Raw genomic sequence first — 16,708 nt, 5'->3', positions numbered from 1 at the left:
AAATAATAATAATAAAATATGAATAGTAATGATAAGAAAAAATTGGGGGATTTAAGGACCGGGATGGTGGTTAATGTCCTTAGATTTTGTATAGAATATGAGGAATTATATTTAAGAAAGGAGATTTGATGTAATGTCTTGGTGTAAAACAAATTAAACAAAACTTTTGCGAGAGGAGAATGGAGAGCAGATAAAAAAAGTTGAGAATTGGTGGATGGAGTTTTTTTTTTAACAGATACTAAAGACCTATGAAAAATCGAAAAGTAAGTTTAAGCTAAGAATTTTATTAAAACTCTAGTTTAAAACTGTTAAGTGTTTGTTTGAAAGTTTTTCAATAATCTCTTAAGGGTGTGATAAAAAAAATAAAATCGAAATTAGATTCTGTTATATTTTTGATTTATTTGTTTCTATTCAATTGGAGGGTGAAATAGTTTCAAAAAACCTGTTAACGTTGTTGTTATATATGAAGTTTCCTTATTTTCCTTATATGCGTAGGGGGGAAAAAGAAAGATAAAAAGTATTTGAACTATTTTCTGTCAAGTTTTTCTTTAACGTTGTTATGTATTTGTTTACGTTTATCGGATATTTTTTTGCGACGACAAATACTTGATTTTCTTTTTGATTGCTTTTGGGGATTTTTATTGGATGAAAGGAAATATTTTTGGAGATTTACGAAGATCTTGTTTTTTTATTTTTAAATTACAATATTTACCTTTTTGTTTGTTGTGTATATTTAAATTAGTTTTATCAGTATGTATATAATGTATGTATATAATGCAAAGTATATAAGTATTATTATGTATTAAATTTATATTTTTATTTAAAAAGTAGTTTTTGTAGGGTTTTCTTGCTATTTTCCGATCTTACGATTTGTTTTTATATAATAATAATATAAATTTGTTAGTTTTTTTTGTTTTGCTGTTGTGGTTGTTTATAATATATATTCTTTTTAAATATTATTGTTGTTGCTGTTCTACTATAGGAGGAGCAGAAGCTTGTTTATGTTCACAAAAAAAAAATATTGTTTTTTTTTGCTATGCTCTTACTTTGTGTATTCCAACTTTTTCGAAATGTCTTTGTCACTTTATGCCTTGCCTTTGTAAACAAGAATTGTTTCTCATATATTGTATTTATATAAATAAAGATATGAAAAAAAACTGTTATAAATCTATATCCATAATATGGTTTTTGTTTAATAAACTTCTAAATGTATACCTTTCAACAACGTAAATCTCAAAATGAAATTATTCGAAAATGTCCTCAAACTCAGATTCTCTTAAAACAAACAAAACACACACTATTCTCTTTAATTAGTCCTTTCCTTAATGGGTCTTGCGTCTATAGTAAAGATGAGGGAGTTTAAAATCAGAAAATGTTCTTGTTATTATATTGATTTCTTCTTCACAAGCTCAAAATTTATTTCATTAATAAGGGCGTTTAGAAAATCGAAGATTGTGGATTGGATTGAAGTCATATATTTCTCAAATATATTAGTTTCTATACTATTTATGTTGTTGTTTGCACTACAACTAATTGTGAAAAAAAAACTTTAATTCAGCTCTTCAACGTTGTTGCGGTTGTTCACTCTCTCGCTCTGAATTTTCTTTTCGCTTGGGGTCGATAGATTATTTCCTTAGTATCTATCGATTTTTTACAATATGATTTTCGCTTCGTATTTTCCTCTTTTAGTTTTATTTTTTTGTTATGTTTTTTTTTGGTATTACGCATAAAGTGTAGCTGTTATATCTCTTGTAGTTGGCTTTCGTTTTTAATTTTTGTTTTAATGTTCTTGTTTTGTATAGTTTTCTCTTGATTTTTTGTTTAATAAATCCTTTATAGATATATCTCTCTTTTTGCATATAATCCTCTTTTCATATTTTGTTTTCTGCCTTAGATTTTTTTCTCATCGAAAAATAGTTTAAAATGTGTTTATATTTGCTTTGTTTTATCTGCTGTTTTTCTTTTACTCTTAGTATTCTTTGAATGCATTTTTAATTGTCTTCATGATGAGATGCTTCATCTTCTTTGAGTTTTTCTTCGCGTGGTTTAGCATTACCAAATATAGCAGCGGCCTGCTTTGTCTCCGCAAGACCATTAATAGGTGCATTTACGGTACGAGGTGCCAATTGAAGTCGGGGTCTCTCACTGTCATCTGCAAGAAAATTTAAAGATGAACCAGCATTATTTAATCAGAAGTATGAAATAGGGAAATTGTCGGGTCTTAGATAAATAATAATTATAAGGTCTTAGATAATCTCAAGATTACTCTTAAGTTAAAATTGAAAGTGGTCAATATAAAGTTGCTATAAGAGCCAACTACGAAAGCTTTCAGAGCTTTCCTTAAAGCAAATGAATGTGTTTATCAAATTAAATTTTAATTGAAACAGTTTCTTAAAGCAAATGAATGTGCTGATCCAATTAAATTTCAATTGAAACAGTTTCTTAAAGCAAATGAATGTGCTGATCCAATTAAATTTCAATTGAAACAGTTTCTTAAACAAATGAATGTACTGATCCAATTAAATTTTAATTGAAACAGTTTCACGGCCATTTTCATGTAGCTCCGTTAAGCTTTAACTGTCAGTTAACAGAAAATAAACTGCAAATATTTTCTCTCCGGTTAACTTTAACGGAAAAAATTTCAACAGTTAAGATCCTAACTGACGTATGGAATAAATAGGCAAAATGACTGATATCTCCACAGTACGGCTTAAAAGTTCGTTAGCTAACGTAGCACTAACGGGGGTCAAACGCAAAAATGTTTACATCTATAAACGCTTCAAAACAAAATTGTATAATTTTACTTAAATTATTTAATAATTATTCCTTTCGACTGAATCAAACCAAAGTAGTACCCTAATGGGGACTAAAGGAAAATTTTTGTTGAATTGTAGGCAACCTTTTATGTAAAATATTATGAATTAAATCTCTGGAAAGCGGGAATGGAAATATGGCAAAATTCCCGAAATTCCATACCCGAGGAAAACCCATAGATAGAAGGTTTTCTATATATTTCGTATATTCGAAAAAAGTTCTTCGGAAAACTTACCAATATCAATGAAAAGAATAAAAAAAAATTATAAAAATATATAAAATAAATCGTTCGGTGCTTGAAATACAAAGCAACTTTAGGGCAAATTCAAAAATGTCTTTAAATTTACAATTTTCTCCTCAATACTTCGTATCAAATTTGGACCGTTTTATTACCAGAATGTTGGAGTATTGCTCTAATATTCGCCCACGATCTCTTGTCTGTCTTTAAATAGGGGCCTAATCGGTGCTTGAAAGACAAAGCAATTTTGGGGAAAAGTCAAAAATTTCTTAAAATTTACAATTTTCTCCTCAATGCGAATTACTTCGTGTCAAATTTGGACCGATATTCGGTACTAAACCATTTTATTACCAGAATGTTTGAGTATTGCTCTAATATTCGCCCACGAGCTCTTGTTAGCCTTTAAATAGGGGCCTAATCACGGCATTCGATATCGAAATTTATATATTTTCAATCACAATAGTCGATATTAAGTTTTATGATTCGATCATGTTTCGATTGGTAAATTGCAATTGTGAAACATTTTTTACTTTTTACAACGTTTTCGTTAGTCAAGTCAAAATTTGAGTTTAGCTCAAATTTTTGTTAATTTGTTGTATATAATAAATATATTGTGAATATTTACCACTAATCTAACTCGAATTAACGGTAAGCAAAAATTAGTTCTAGCCGAGATCATGAGCAAGCATCCTAGCGTAGGAAAAGAACCAAATTTTGTGCACAGGAAAGAACGTTCACCAATAGATTGTGGGATAAATTAACCATAAAACATAACGCTTCTTGACCACCATGTAAGAATAGTGGATTTTGAAAGGTTCCAACGGCCAAAATGTTTGACATGTCACTAGAAAAATGTATGTATCTAATTATACAATTGAATCCTTTCTTCGTAAAACCGAAATCGTCTTTTAAACCTACATAAACCCATTTCGAACCCATGCACTTACCCCAGACAACGACAAAGGGTTTCTTTTATCCTATATTTGTCGCCGTCTTAATTTTGTATCAGAGAATGAAGCCGCCGAGTCGCGCCGCTGATTTTAGCCGCCACCGACCATTTGTTGCCAGTCGACGCCGTCGCCGAATATGTCAACTTAAATTTAGCCGCCAATTAATCAAAAATATTGATTTAAATCAGGAAAATTTATTAATAACTGCTGTATTTTTGGCTAAAACTTTGAACCCTCAACCAACAATCAATCACCATCGAGTTGCCAAAAATTATTTTGCAAAAATTTAGCTCAGAAATTTTGAATGGAATGGAAATTTGATTGTAAGATTTGTTGTACAACTAAACTGATTGCCATTCGGGTAACTTCAAATTGATTTTTAATGGATAATTGCCCGCCGCCGAATAGACTAATTTGTATCGGTTTAGCCGTCAAGCTGCCGCCGCCGGAGTAAAAAATTTAGTGCCAGCCGCCGCCGACATAAATGGGTCGGCTTCATTCTCTGTTTTGTAATAATCTCATCCTCCCGTTCGGAAAATGAAGAATATAAAAACGGGTGTGATTCTATAAAATATAATGCAATGCATTACACTTTTAACTTTGAAATCCTCAATCCTTCTTTTTTCTTGTTTCGTTTTTGTACTTTTGGCAATGCTAGAGAAATTGCATCAAATTTCGATCAAATGCCATGATCCAAACTTCTAATCTAAATCGATAACAAAATTTTGACAAAATTTTCCATAGAAAAAAAATTTTGACAAAATTTTCTATAGAAATAAAATTTTGACAAAATTTTTTATAAAAGTAAAATTTTGACAAAATGTTCTATAGAAATAATATTTTGACAAAATTTTCTATAGAAATAAAATTTTGACAAAATTTTCATAGAAATAAAATTTTGACAAAATTTTCTATAGAAATAAAATTTTGACAAAATTTTCTATAGAAATAAAATTTTGACAAAATTTTCTATAGAAATAAAATTTTGACAAAATTTTCTATAGAAATAAAATTTTGACAAAATTTTCTATAGAAATAAAATTTTGACAACATTTTCTATAGAAATAAAATTTTGACAACATTTTCTATAGAAATAAAATTTTGACAAAATTTTCTATAGAAATGTAAAATTTTAACAAAATTTTCTATAGAAATAAAAATTTGACAAAATTTTCTATAGAAATAAAATTTTGACAAAATTTTCTATAGAAATAAAATTTTGACAAAATTTTATATAGAAATAAAATTTTAACAAAATTTTCTATAGAAATAAAATTTTGACAAAATTTTATATAGAAATAAAATTTTGACAAAATTTTCCATAAAAATAAAATTTTGACAAAATTTTCTATAGAAATAAAATCTTGACAAAATTTTCTATAGAAATAAAATCTTGACATAATTTTCTATAGAAATAAAATGTTGACAAAATTTTCTATAGAAATAAAATCTTGACAAAATTTCCTATAGAAATAAAATTTTGACAAAATTTTCTATAGAAATAAAATCTTGACAAAATTTTCTATAGAAATAAAATTTTTACAAAATTTTCTATGGAAAAATTTTTTTGACAAAATTTTCTATAGAAATAAAATTTGACAAAATTTTCTATAGAAATAAAATTTTGACAAAATTTTCTATAGAAATAAAATTTTGACAAAATTTTATATAGAAATAAAATTTTGACAAAATTTTCCATAAAAATAAAATTTTGACAAAATTTTCTATAGAAATAAAATCTTGACATAATTTTCTATAGAAATAAAATGTTGACAAAATTTTCTATAGAAATAAAATCTTGACAAAATTTCCTATAGAAATAAAATTTTGACAAAATTTTCTATAGAAATAAAATCTTGACAAAATTTTCTATAGAAATAAAATTTTTACAAAATTTTCTATGGAAAAATTTTTTTGACAAAATTTTCTATAGAAATAAAATTTTGACAAAATTTTCTATAGAAATAAAATTTTGACAAAATTTTATATAGAAATAAAATTTTGACAAAATTTTCCATAGAAATAAAACCTTGACATAATTTTCGATAGAAATAAAATGTTGACAAAATTTTCTATAGAAATAAAATCTTGACAAAATTTTCTATAGAAATAAAATTTTGACAAAATTTTCTAAGAAATAAAATCTGGACAAAATTTTCTATAGAAATAAAATTTTTACAAAATTTTCTATGGAAAAAAATTTTTGACAAAATTTTCTATAGAAATAAAATTTTGACAAAATGTTCTATTGAAATAAAACTGTGACAAAATTTTCTATAGAAATAACATTTTGACAAAATTTTCTATAGAAATAAAATTTTGACAAACTTTTCTATAGAAATAAAATGTAAGATATAAACTAAGAATATATATACTTACCTATACTTCCGAGCGGTGCTATCGACGAAGGACGATCATTTTGATTGTAATGCCGATCTCCGCGATCACCACCACGATCCCCACCACGATTTCTGCTAAAATTGTTGTAGCGATCATTGCCTCCATCTCGACTGTTGCCACCATAGCTGCCTTCACGCTGATTACGGTCCTGATGATTGCGATCATTGTAACGATCATCGTTATTGAAATTTCCATAACGTCCACGAGCTGCAGGGCGGTCTGTACCATTAGGAAGCAAAAACATAAAAGATGGTTGAGAAACAAATTGAAACGAATTGGTGGATCAAAATAGTTTGAAAGGAGTGTGTCCTTAGGTGTGTTTTCAATACATGATAACAATTCTTTATTTAATAATGCTTATCACCGTTATACCGGCTGCCATGGACGAATTCCATCTTTATATCTTCCATTTAAATATATGATTGGCATAGCAATAACTTCAAAAATTATGGGCAGTCTATCCCATATTAAGGATACGTGCAAAAGGTTTGTGACTCCTATGGTACTACATTTTGATGAATGTCGCAGTTTCTCAGAGTAGGAGAAATAGAGTACAGGCCGGTTATAGCAATTCGAAAGCATCCTATGTGTTAACATGAGCTTAAAAAATATATCCCAAACATTTTTTTGCATTAAACATTGCAACACACCCTATCGACTAGATATCCGAAAACTGTAAAGAAAACACACCTAAAATAAGGGAGGTACAAAAGTGAATTTTGCAATTGGTGGTGCTAAGGGAATATATGTGCTTTAATCATTACATTGGGATTCAGGATGGAGGATTTCTACAAGCGGTTGATTTTTGTGAATTTTGAATTTCGTTTTTTTTTTCTCATGCAATTAACCAAATCTTGAAAGGCCACGATATATGTATGGGAAATAATAGATTATCAGTCTACAATTCAAACAACAAGAAAGAGGGATTTAAAAAATGCATCATCAACAAATTAAGTGTGTAGCTATTGCCAACTACAGAAAAAAGAATAGTGTTTGTTTACGATTCTTGGTAGTTTTATATAAGACGTGCTTATACATTTACCGGAATATCCTCTATTCATACCACCGCCGCCTCCACGATTTCTATCATTGTGACCACCATGGTTATCATTGTACGAACCTCTATTATCACGATCGCCACCGCGATCATGGCCTCTATCGCCGCCACGATCACCCCCGCGATCCATACCACGATTACCTCCACCACCACCACCACGGTTATTGAAACTTTGATGACCACCTTGCCTTGGTGGTCCACGTTTGTTAAAACCACCGCCGCCACCACCGCTGAAATGAAACTGAAATTAGTTTGGGCTCTCAGTAGAATTGTATATATATATGTTAATACAAACCGGTCATTTTTCCTACGCTCAGCTATATCAATACGCAGCGGCGCTCCATGTTCGTCAACTTTTATAAGACCATCACGATGGAGAACATCCTCAAGGGTTTCCAATGAATCGAATTCGACATAGCAAAATCCTTTGAACACGTCCGTTACACGATCATTAACCAAACGTACACTCTTCACTTCAATGCCTTGTAATTCGAAAATTTTAACAACATCACCTTGAACCAAGCGTTGGGGTAAATTGCCCACATAGGCAATGTATGGTGGTTCAGTTGGCAGCTGCTTACCACCATGACTCCTATAGAAAAGAAATTTTGCAAAATAGACGAAAATCATTTGTAAAACCAGTATTATAAATAGGAAACCCTGAACCTGCACTGGAAACTTTGTACAATTTTTTTTTACAATAACACCACAATAAAAACTAATTTTGGGAGGTCAATAAATTAAACTTCTTCATTTAATGGGTGAAGGCTTTATTATAGCATATTTCCTATACTTAAAGTTTATTTTTTTGTAACGTGTTCTACCACAAGTTAGTAAACTTTCCTATATAATCACATGTCAGGAAATTAAATAGTAAAAATATTTCCAATAATAATAATAACAAAAACTTGAAATTGAAAATTTTTTATATGGACCATTTAAAAGGTTTTAGAATTATAATAAAAAAACATTTATAACTGCTGACACTTTTTCCTCCACATGGTGATAACTCATTAGCGTTGTCGTTGAGAATTTCCCAAAAAGGGACAGTGACATACAAAATTTAAAAACATTGCACGTTTTTTTCATAAAGCACTTTTGCAATTTGGATCCAAACTTAACCAACCACAATCATTTTATCTGAATTTCATTGAAATCCATTCTTTGAAATTTAATATTCACAAGATAAGTCCCCTTTATCTACTACAGAAAAATGTATTTGCCTAATTTTAAAGCCGGTACTATGTTCGCTATTTACGTTGAAATTTCTGCGTTTACTTTATTAAAACAGTGCGATTAAAGGTAACTCAATTGATACGCATTGTCTTTTTCATCTAGATTTGGTCAAAATTTATCGGGAATATATTTGTTTTCATTTATAATTTTGATAGCTTTCATAAAAGCTATGGCGACTCGAAAACCGAACATAGTACCGGTCTTTAGGCGACTTTTTTCATCAAGAAAAATTAACAATTACAAGCACTTTTTTCAATTTAGATCCTCACTAACCTAATAAACATTTTATCAGGATTTCATTGAAAATCATTCTTTAAATTTAATATTCACAAGATAAATCCTGTTTATCTACTATAGAAAATTTTCATTGCCTAATTTTAGGCAGAAGACTTGTACGTTGTAATCTTTGTGATACAAAACGGAAAATTATTCACAAAATCTGTATTCAACGGGTAAACAAGATTATTTATTAAATCACGGATCATACACTCAATCTTGGGGATATTTGCTACTGCATACTTAATTTTTGGTTTTCGTTCCCACTTTTTCGGTCTTATCTTTTTGCACTAGTACAAGCATTCCGCACTTCCTTTGCAATGATAAAAATTTTCTGCTATATCCCTAGTGCTAAAATCACGTTTCACACGTACAACTGTTATAGTTCATAACTGTTATACACTTGCCAATATAACAGGTATACCCTTCGCAAGGAAAGCAACGTTCGAGATCGCATTTTCTCACAAAAACTGTTATACTCCACATAAAAGACGTTTTCGTGGAGTAACTGCACAGAAAAAAATTTCACGAAAATTTTTCCAATTAAAATTTTAATTGAGTTTTAAAACATATTCAATTTAAAAATTTAATTGATTCAACAATTTTTTTTATTGAAACAAAAATCAATCACAAACATTAATAATATCAATTAATTTTTTAATTGGATCAATTAATTTTTTAATTGACCTTCAATTAATTGTTTAATTGATACTATCATTTCTGTGATTGAAGACATTTCAATTAAAAAATTAATTGGATCAATTAATTTCGTGATTGAATCAGAAAAATTTTTTGTGTGTGCGAAATCTTTTGTTTTGTGTTTTTTTCTAGAACAGATAGTGGTAAAAGTAGGCAGGCATGTTATTTTCCCGAAATAAGTTAATAACCGTGTTTGGGACCTTATACTGGGTGATATTAGCTGATATTCGTTTTTCACAAAAACGTACTTAGCACTAAGAGCAATAGGGATGAACACATGTTTTGTTTCACTTGAGTTCTCTGCAATGAACAAAGGTACATTGCAGTGACTGAATTCTGGCAGTCACTGTCCGAGGAATTCCGCAGGTCCGAGCGACTAAAGTTACGTAGAGCTTTTTTCTGTATTCCGATACAAGTTTCTGGGCACTAGATGACCGTTTAATCTAGCGACTAAGAGTTTTAAAGCTACGTAGAACTGCCTTTTTCTGTATTCCGATAAAAATTCCTGGACATAAAACTCCCTTTTCTCTATTCCAATAAAAGTTCCTGGGCGCTAGATGACCGTTTAATCTAGCGCTAAAGAACTATAACGGGGGGAGCCACCGTAGTGCAATGGTTAGCATGCCCGCCTTGCATACACAAGGTCGTGGGTTCGATTCCTGCTTCGACCGAACACCAAAAAGTTTTTCAGCGGTGGATTATCCCACTTCAGTAATGCTGGTGACATTTCTGAGTGTTACAAAGCTTCTCTAAGCGGTTTCACATCAATGTGGAACGCCGTTCGGACTCGGCCTTGTCATTGAGCTTAAGATGGAATCGGGCAGCACTCAGTGATAAGAGAGAAGTTCGCCACTGTGGTATCACAATGGACTGAATAGTCCAAGTGAGCCTGATACATCGGGCTGTCACCTAACTTATATCGGGATACAGAAAAAGGGAGTTTTACGTAGCTTTAAAACCTTTAGCCGCCACAGTGGTTTTACCAATAGATGGTACCTTAAACTTTGTCCAGTGACACTCCAAACTAATAATATAAACCGGAGCGAAGCGAATTATTCCTAATAATTTTTTTCTGCCTGATCACATTGGATTTGTTTCTGCAAAAATCAGTCCAAGAATTTTTGTACTAGAAATAGCTTCTGGGCTATTTCTAGTAGGTTAGGTTAGGTTAGGTGGCAGCCCGATGTATCAGGCTCCATTGTGATACCACATTGGTGAACTTCTCTCTTATCACAGAGTGCTGCCCGATTCCATGTTAAGCTCAATGACAATGGACCTCCTTTTTATAGCCGAGTTCAAACGGCGTTCCACATTGCAGTGAAACCACTTAGAGAAGCTTTGAAACCCTCAGAAATGTCACCAGCATTACTGAGGTGGGATAATCCACCGCTGAAAACCCTTTTTGATGTTCGGTCGAAGCAGGAATCGAACCCACGACCTTGTGTATGCAAGGCGGGCATGCTAACCATTGCACCACGGTGGCTCCCACTATTTCTAGTAACGAAAGTATAATCAGTGGTTCGAATGTAGTCGTCAATTTCCAACTTTAGCTGTGTATTCCTCTTGTTCTTAAAATTGTATTTGGAAGTTTAAAAAAACTCGAAGAAAAATTGTACGCTCTAATGGCCTATTCCAATGATTGTCTAAAATCTATCTAACTTCAAAAATAATTCTTTATCTAATACCGTGCAAGTTTTATCAATTATAATAAATAAATGACGCAAAAAATAGCAGTTCCACGTGCCAAAAGTAATACACACTTTAGGCGCGTGGCTTTCACAGGCCAAATGTTTATTGATAATAGAGGAAACAGAAATAAGCTACAAACACCGATTACCACCATGAATTTCTTATTAAACTTGCTAGCCAATATCCGCTCTATTATATAATTCAAATATTTATATAGGAGGATATCAACGGCTAAATTGGAAATACTATGTAGAAACTAGGAAATACTGAGATATAGAAGGGTATCAGAATATCTTGGCCAGCTTCTCGACTAATATTATGATGTTCTCTGAAATATTATGCAGTAAACAATTAAATACGTTGCAAAGGGGCTCGACACTGATGGCTCTGTTTAAAATCCGGCTATCCCGATACCGTCAACGACGTCATAAGGGAAGCACATCACGAGTACAAAAATAAAGTGACCACACACACTATTCAGCCTATATATGAACGTATGTATGTGTTGCCGATATAGAAGAGTGGGGGGGGGGGGGGTTTAGCGGCTATAACGAGCAACCACCAGAAGTGGGAAAGAGAAGACCCTGTGCAAGAGACGACGTCAGCAGAGTTTCAAATGATGTGAACTTTGTATGGCAAATATTTTGGCAACTGCGACGCCAGCAGAACTTAATAGAACACATTTTTATGCCGCACTATCGTACTTTGACATTTCCCACCCCAACATAATTCACCTGAAATTGTCCTTATAACCCACCTCCTCCTATACACACCACATAAAGTTTTCCCATTGAAATTCAAACATTTTGGACATATTTTAATAGTACTTCCTCATTGGGAAAATTTCATTACAAATTTTCCATGAATTCTTCCCACCTCATATCATTGCCTTTGCTCATCGTTGTGCCGAAACGACGTTCATCTCATTTGGTGGTAGGGCGAAAATATCATACGCACACAAACACACTCACATACTTATATACACCCAAACACACTACACACAGAAATTCACCAATTTTTCTTACACTTTTTCACTCTATTAATTTCAAAATTTAGTGCAAATTTTCAATCGTTTTACACAATATATATGATAATTAATAAATATATCTATATTTCACATAAAATGTATAGTTAAAACATATAAAATAACAAAAATATTTACCTAGAATGTTCAAAACCACCTCTTCCAGCCATGTTTTATTTTTTATGTCTCGCCGCGTTTGTCTCTGTCTAACCATCCAATTGCGGCGAATTCCATTGAATGCTTCTTCTTAACATCTGTGTATATAGTTATCTCTATCTAACTTAGAGTAGCGGCGTAAGATTAACCAAAACAAAACCAAAAATGTGATTTGTTGGAGTTACCAGAGGGATTTCCCCTCACAAAAGCAAACTATATAGTCCGTTCACACTATAGACTTATCTCGCGACTACTCCTGCCGGATTTCAACGTTGTTTTTTATGCAGACTTTTACATATTATACGTTTTTCCGGACGTAATGTCTGTGTGTGTAAAGAATCTTACAGTGTGCCCAATCGATACGAATTTTCGGCTATGACTAAATAATCGGTAAATGTGCCATCGATCCCATTCATTCCATATTGAAAAGTGGCACTTTTCATATATTTTTTCATACATAATACTTCGATTAAAGGTGTAAAAACGCTGGATGCCAGATGGTAGTACTTCAACATAAAATCACGTAATTTCCCTTCGCTAGGAAAACCATTGCGGATTTTGTAGGGATAAGAACATACTGACCCCCAAATCGAAAAAATATGTTGGCAGCGTTGATGCCCGGAGGGAAGTGAAAGCAGTAGATGACATTGAAAGTCAAAATAATTACTAGTCAGAATATTGTAGGATCCGCCTCATCCCTGCCAACATTTTTGAATTTGGGGACGCTTCTGAGAATCCCCACTGCGTCGAAAACAGTCGTATACGATATCCAAAACTCATCGGAAAAGCGCCGTCACTATTGAGAAGTTGTACCACGCCAAGTTATGCGCTTTACAGACTATCAGTTATTCCGGACGGAATGTCGGTGTTTGTAAAGAATCTTACAGTTTGTCGGATCGATACGACTTGTCGGCGATGACAAAATAATCGGTAAATGTGTTATCGATCCCATAAACATGCAGCAGTATCGATTATGCCTTCGGACTTAACTTATAATGGGCACAATATATGGGATATGTTCGACACGAGCACTGTCGTCCGGAATAACTGATAATCTGTAAAGCGCATTATTACAAAAAAGTATCGCATGAGTGCAATTATTAGGTGCCCTTCTGGATACATTTAGAAGGACGCCAATAAGAGCCCCTTCAAACAATCAGAAAAAGTGTATTTTAAGATAGTTGTAACAGAATCATTGTGGTCAAGTAAAACACGATTGTTTAGATGTTTATTAATTTTATTAAAGATTTGTAAATGCTCATAAATATAACATTTATACGACTATCACATCACATTTAACATATTTTTATCCGTTAATAAAAGATTGATGTTGAGTTACAAGTTGCAAGTTACATGTTGTAGCGTCTATCAGCCAGTGCTTTTATTCCCAATGGAGGCAGAGTGTCTGTAAAAATATTTGAAAAACTATCACTTTATTCCATTTGGAAAGCCAAAAATTGTTTACCATTATACCTTTCACAATTTTAATCGAAATAACTACGTTTTCATTTTTATTTAAATAAATTATAGAAGTGTTTGGTGTTTCACAAAATATAAAATGGCTCTTGTAACAATAGTGATGGCAAAATACTTTCATGCGAATAGTGATGGCAAAATACTATCACAGTTGGCGATTGTTGCAGTGTCACTTACGAGTCTGTGGTAGCGATGAGGATGAAACGGAACTTTGAAATGCTGGCAGGGTACTAGGCATAATGTGTTATATTCTACTGTAGAAGGTAATGTCTGTTTTTGTTAAGAACCTGATTTTATCAACAATTTCTCAACTTGAATATTAGCATAATCCTTTGAAAATGTTTGAAATCGTTGAATATAAGCATTTTTCCAGTACTTGGCATTATGCTATGTTCCCACCGACTCGTTTTCCTCATTCGTTTTTCCAAAACATTTCACCGTTCACACCGGGTTGAGATGTTTTAGTTTGACAGTTACCATGGAAACTTGAAATTCACATCTACTCGAAATTCACATACCCTGCCAACATTTTTTGAATTTGGGGGCGCTTCTGAGAATCCCCACTACGTCGAAAACAATCATATACGACATCAAAAACTCGTCGGAAAAGCGCCGTCACTATTGAGAAGTTGTACCACGCCAAGATACTACGAAAAAGTTTCTCATCAGTGCAATTATTAGGTGCCTATTTAGATCAATTTCGAAGGACACCAATAAGAACCCCTGCAAACTATCAGAAAAAGTGCATTTTAAGGTAATTGTAGAAGAATCATTGTGGTCAAGTAAAACACGATTGTGTAGATGTTAATTGATTTGATTAAATATTTATAATTTCTTATAAATATTGTTACGAATTTGATAATTATAGATATAAGTTTATTTAAATTAGTTTCCGTTAATTTAAAATTTAAAATTGTAACGATAAAATTTCGCTATCACTTGTTGGAATCATCTATTCATTTTCTAGTATTTTCCTGAATTTCTTTTATGTTCTTTTGTTTGCTTACCGAAATGTTAGTTCTTACTCTCTCATAGAATAACAACCCCTTTGCTTTGTTATTTTGCTTTCTCATTTCATCTCATTGTCTATTGTCATTGTTGTTGTAGTAATGCGAGCATATATCTATGTGAGTGTGTATGTGTTTGGCAGCCACCAGACGAATTACTTAATGGTCGTAGATCCTTCTAGCATTGTCTAAGAATGTTCTGGCGTTGCCAGAGTGTTGTAGTGCTACCAGAATGTTCTCGTATTGCCACACCGTCATATATAAAAGCGCTCGCATGCTGCTAACGAGTCAGTCTTAATTAAAGCGTCAAACGAATAACTTCAGTGTGAACGAATTGTAAAGTGTGAAGTCATAGTAAATAAATTGTAGATTGTCGTTATTTAAAAGAACTGTGTTTTAATTGTCGGGTAATTAAAAACGCCTAAATATAAAAACGTAACAATTGGTGTCGGAAGTGAAATAACGAAAAAAAATCTACAATGAAGTTTAATGAGCTTCGTGTGGAAGACTTAAAAAAGGAATTGAGCAAACTGGAGCTGCCGACAACAGGCAATAAGGCCCAGCTTCAAAAGCGTCTACTGGAAGAGTTTGAACGGCGTAATATGGACATTGCGACGCATGAGTTTGATTATAAGGAAGACATTGATGAATCAATACTCGTCAATACAAGCAGTGTAGAAACTCCATCTGTGGCTTCGAGTGTTGTGGATTACACATCAATGCTCAATGTTTTGAGCAAAATGATGGAAGCAAATTCTAGAAAAATGGAAGAAAAATTCGACGAAAATTCTAGAATGGTCAACGAAAAATTACAACAAATTTCTGAAGGCATGGAGAAACGTGTGGACCATATAGAAAATCAAATTGTGGAATTGGATAAGAAAGTTCTTTCCGTGGATGAGAAAATTATGGTTCATGATGAGAAGTTTCTGCACATCGAGAAAAAAATGTCAGAGCTGGAAATTAAAGGTGGTCCAGTGCGCGTCATCGAGGGCTCAAAAATCAAAACTCCTGTTTTCGATGGCTCAACGTCATTTGATGTCTTCAAATTCCAATTCGAAATGGTTGCTTGTAGAAATTTGTGGAATGACGATGATAAAGCAATTGAACTTCTATTGGCATTAAAGGGCAATGCTGCTGATGTGATACAAAGCATTCCCGCTGCTTCTAGAAATAACTATAATGAAGTAATAGCGGCACTTCAACGCAAGTATGGTGGAGAGCACAAGCAGGACATCTTCAGAATGGAATTGAGAGGAAGAATCCAGAAATCGAATGAAACCCTACAAGATTTCGCAACAGAAGTTGAGCGGCTAGTGCTTTTGACATACCCAGGTGAGAGTCATCCTCTTGTGGACCGCATCAAGATTGAAACCTTCGTCAATGGAATTCGAGACCCAGATATAAAATGTGCAACATATGCGTCACAAAAGGCTACATTCGCTGAAACAGTAACATTCGCACTTGCACAGGAGACTGCGAGATTGCTAGCGCGGCCTCAAATTCACAAAGTACGTAAAGTAGAGACAGAGTGTGATGAATCAAAGTCCGTTATTGAGTCGATGAAAGAGGCCATGAAGCAGGCAATGCAAGAAATGAAGCAAGAGGCAAATAAATCCCGGATCAAATGCTATAACTGTGATAAGCCGGGACATCTAGCTCGAGAATGCAAAGCACGACGCAAAC

At 32.7% G+C, this 16,708-nt stretch overlaps 1 protein-coding gene across 2 annotated transcripts; it reads right to left on the bottom strand.

The window, feature by feature from the left end:
* Positions 1–1,850: 1,850 nt before the first annotated feature.
* eIF4H1 (eukaryotic translation initiation factor 4H1) lies at positions 1,851–12,671 on the bottom strand. 2 transcript variants are annotated; one of them, XM_075303177.1, is made up of 5 exons: positions 12,522–12,671; positions 7,755–8,051; positions 7,445–7,689; positions 6,382–6,621; positions 1,851–2,152 (listed from the first exon to the last, which is right to left on the bottom strand). In XM_075303177.1, exons 1-5 carry the CDS (start codon positions 12,551–12,553, stop codon positions 1,992–1,994), a joined length of 975 nt encoding a protein of 324 aa, XP_075159292.1. In that variant the 5' UTR covers positions 12,554–12,671; the 3' UTR covers positions 1,851–1,991. The 2 variants fall into 2 exon arrangements, with proteins under 2 accessions (XP_075159292.1, XP_075159293.1); XM_075303178.1 differs by having other exon boundaries at positions 7,523–7,689.
* Positions 12,672–16,708: the final 4,037 nt, after the last annotated feature.

This window comes from Haematobia irritans, chromosome 3, assembly GCF_050003625.1.
Source record: "Haematobia irritans isolate KBUSLIRL chromosome 3, ASM5000362v1, whole genome shotgun sequence".
NCBI classification, from domain to species: Eukaryota; Metazoa; Arthropoda; class Insecta; order Diptera; family Muscidae; genus Haematobia; species Haematobia irritans.
This window is presented reverse-complemented; position numbering and strand designations above follow the sequence as displayed.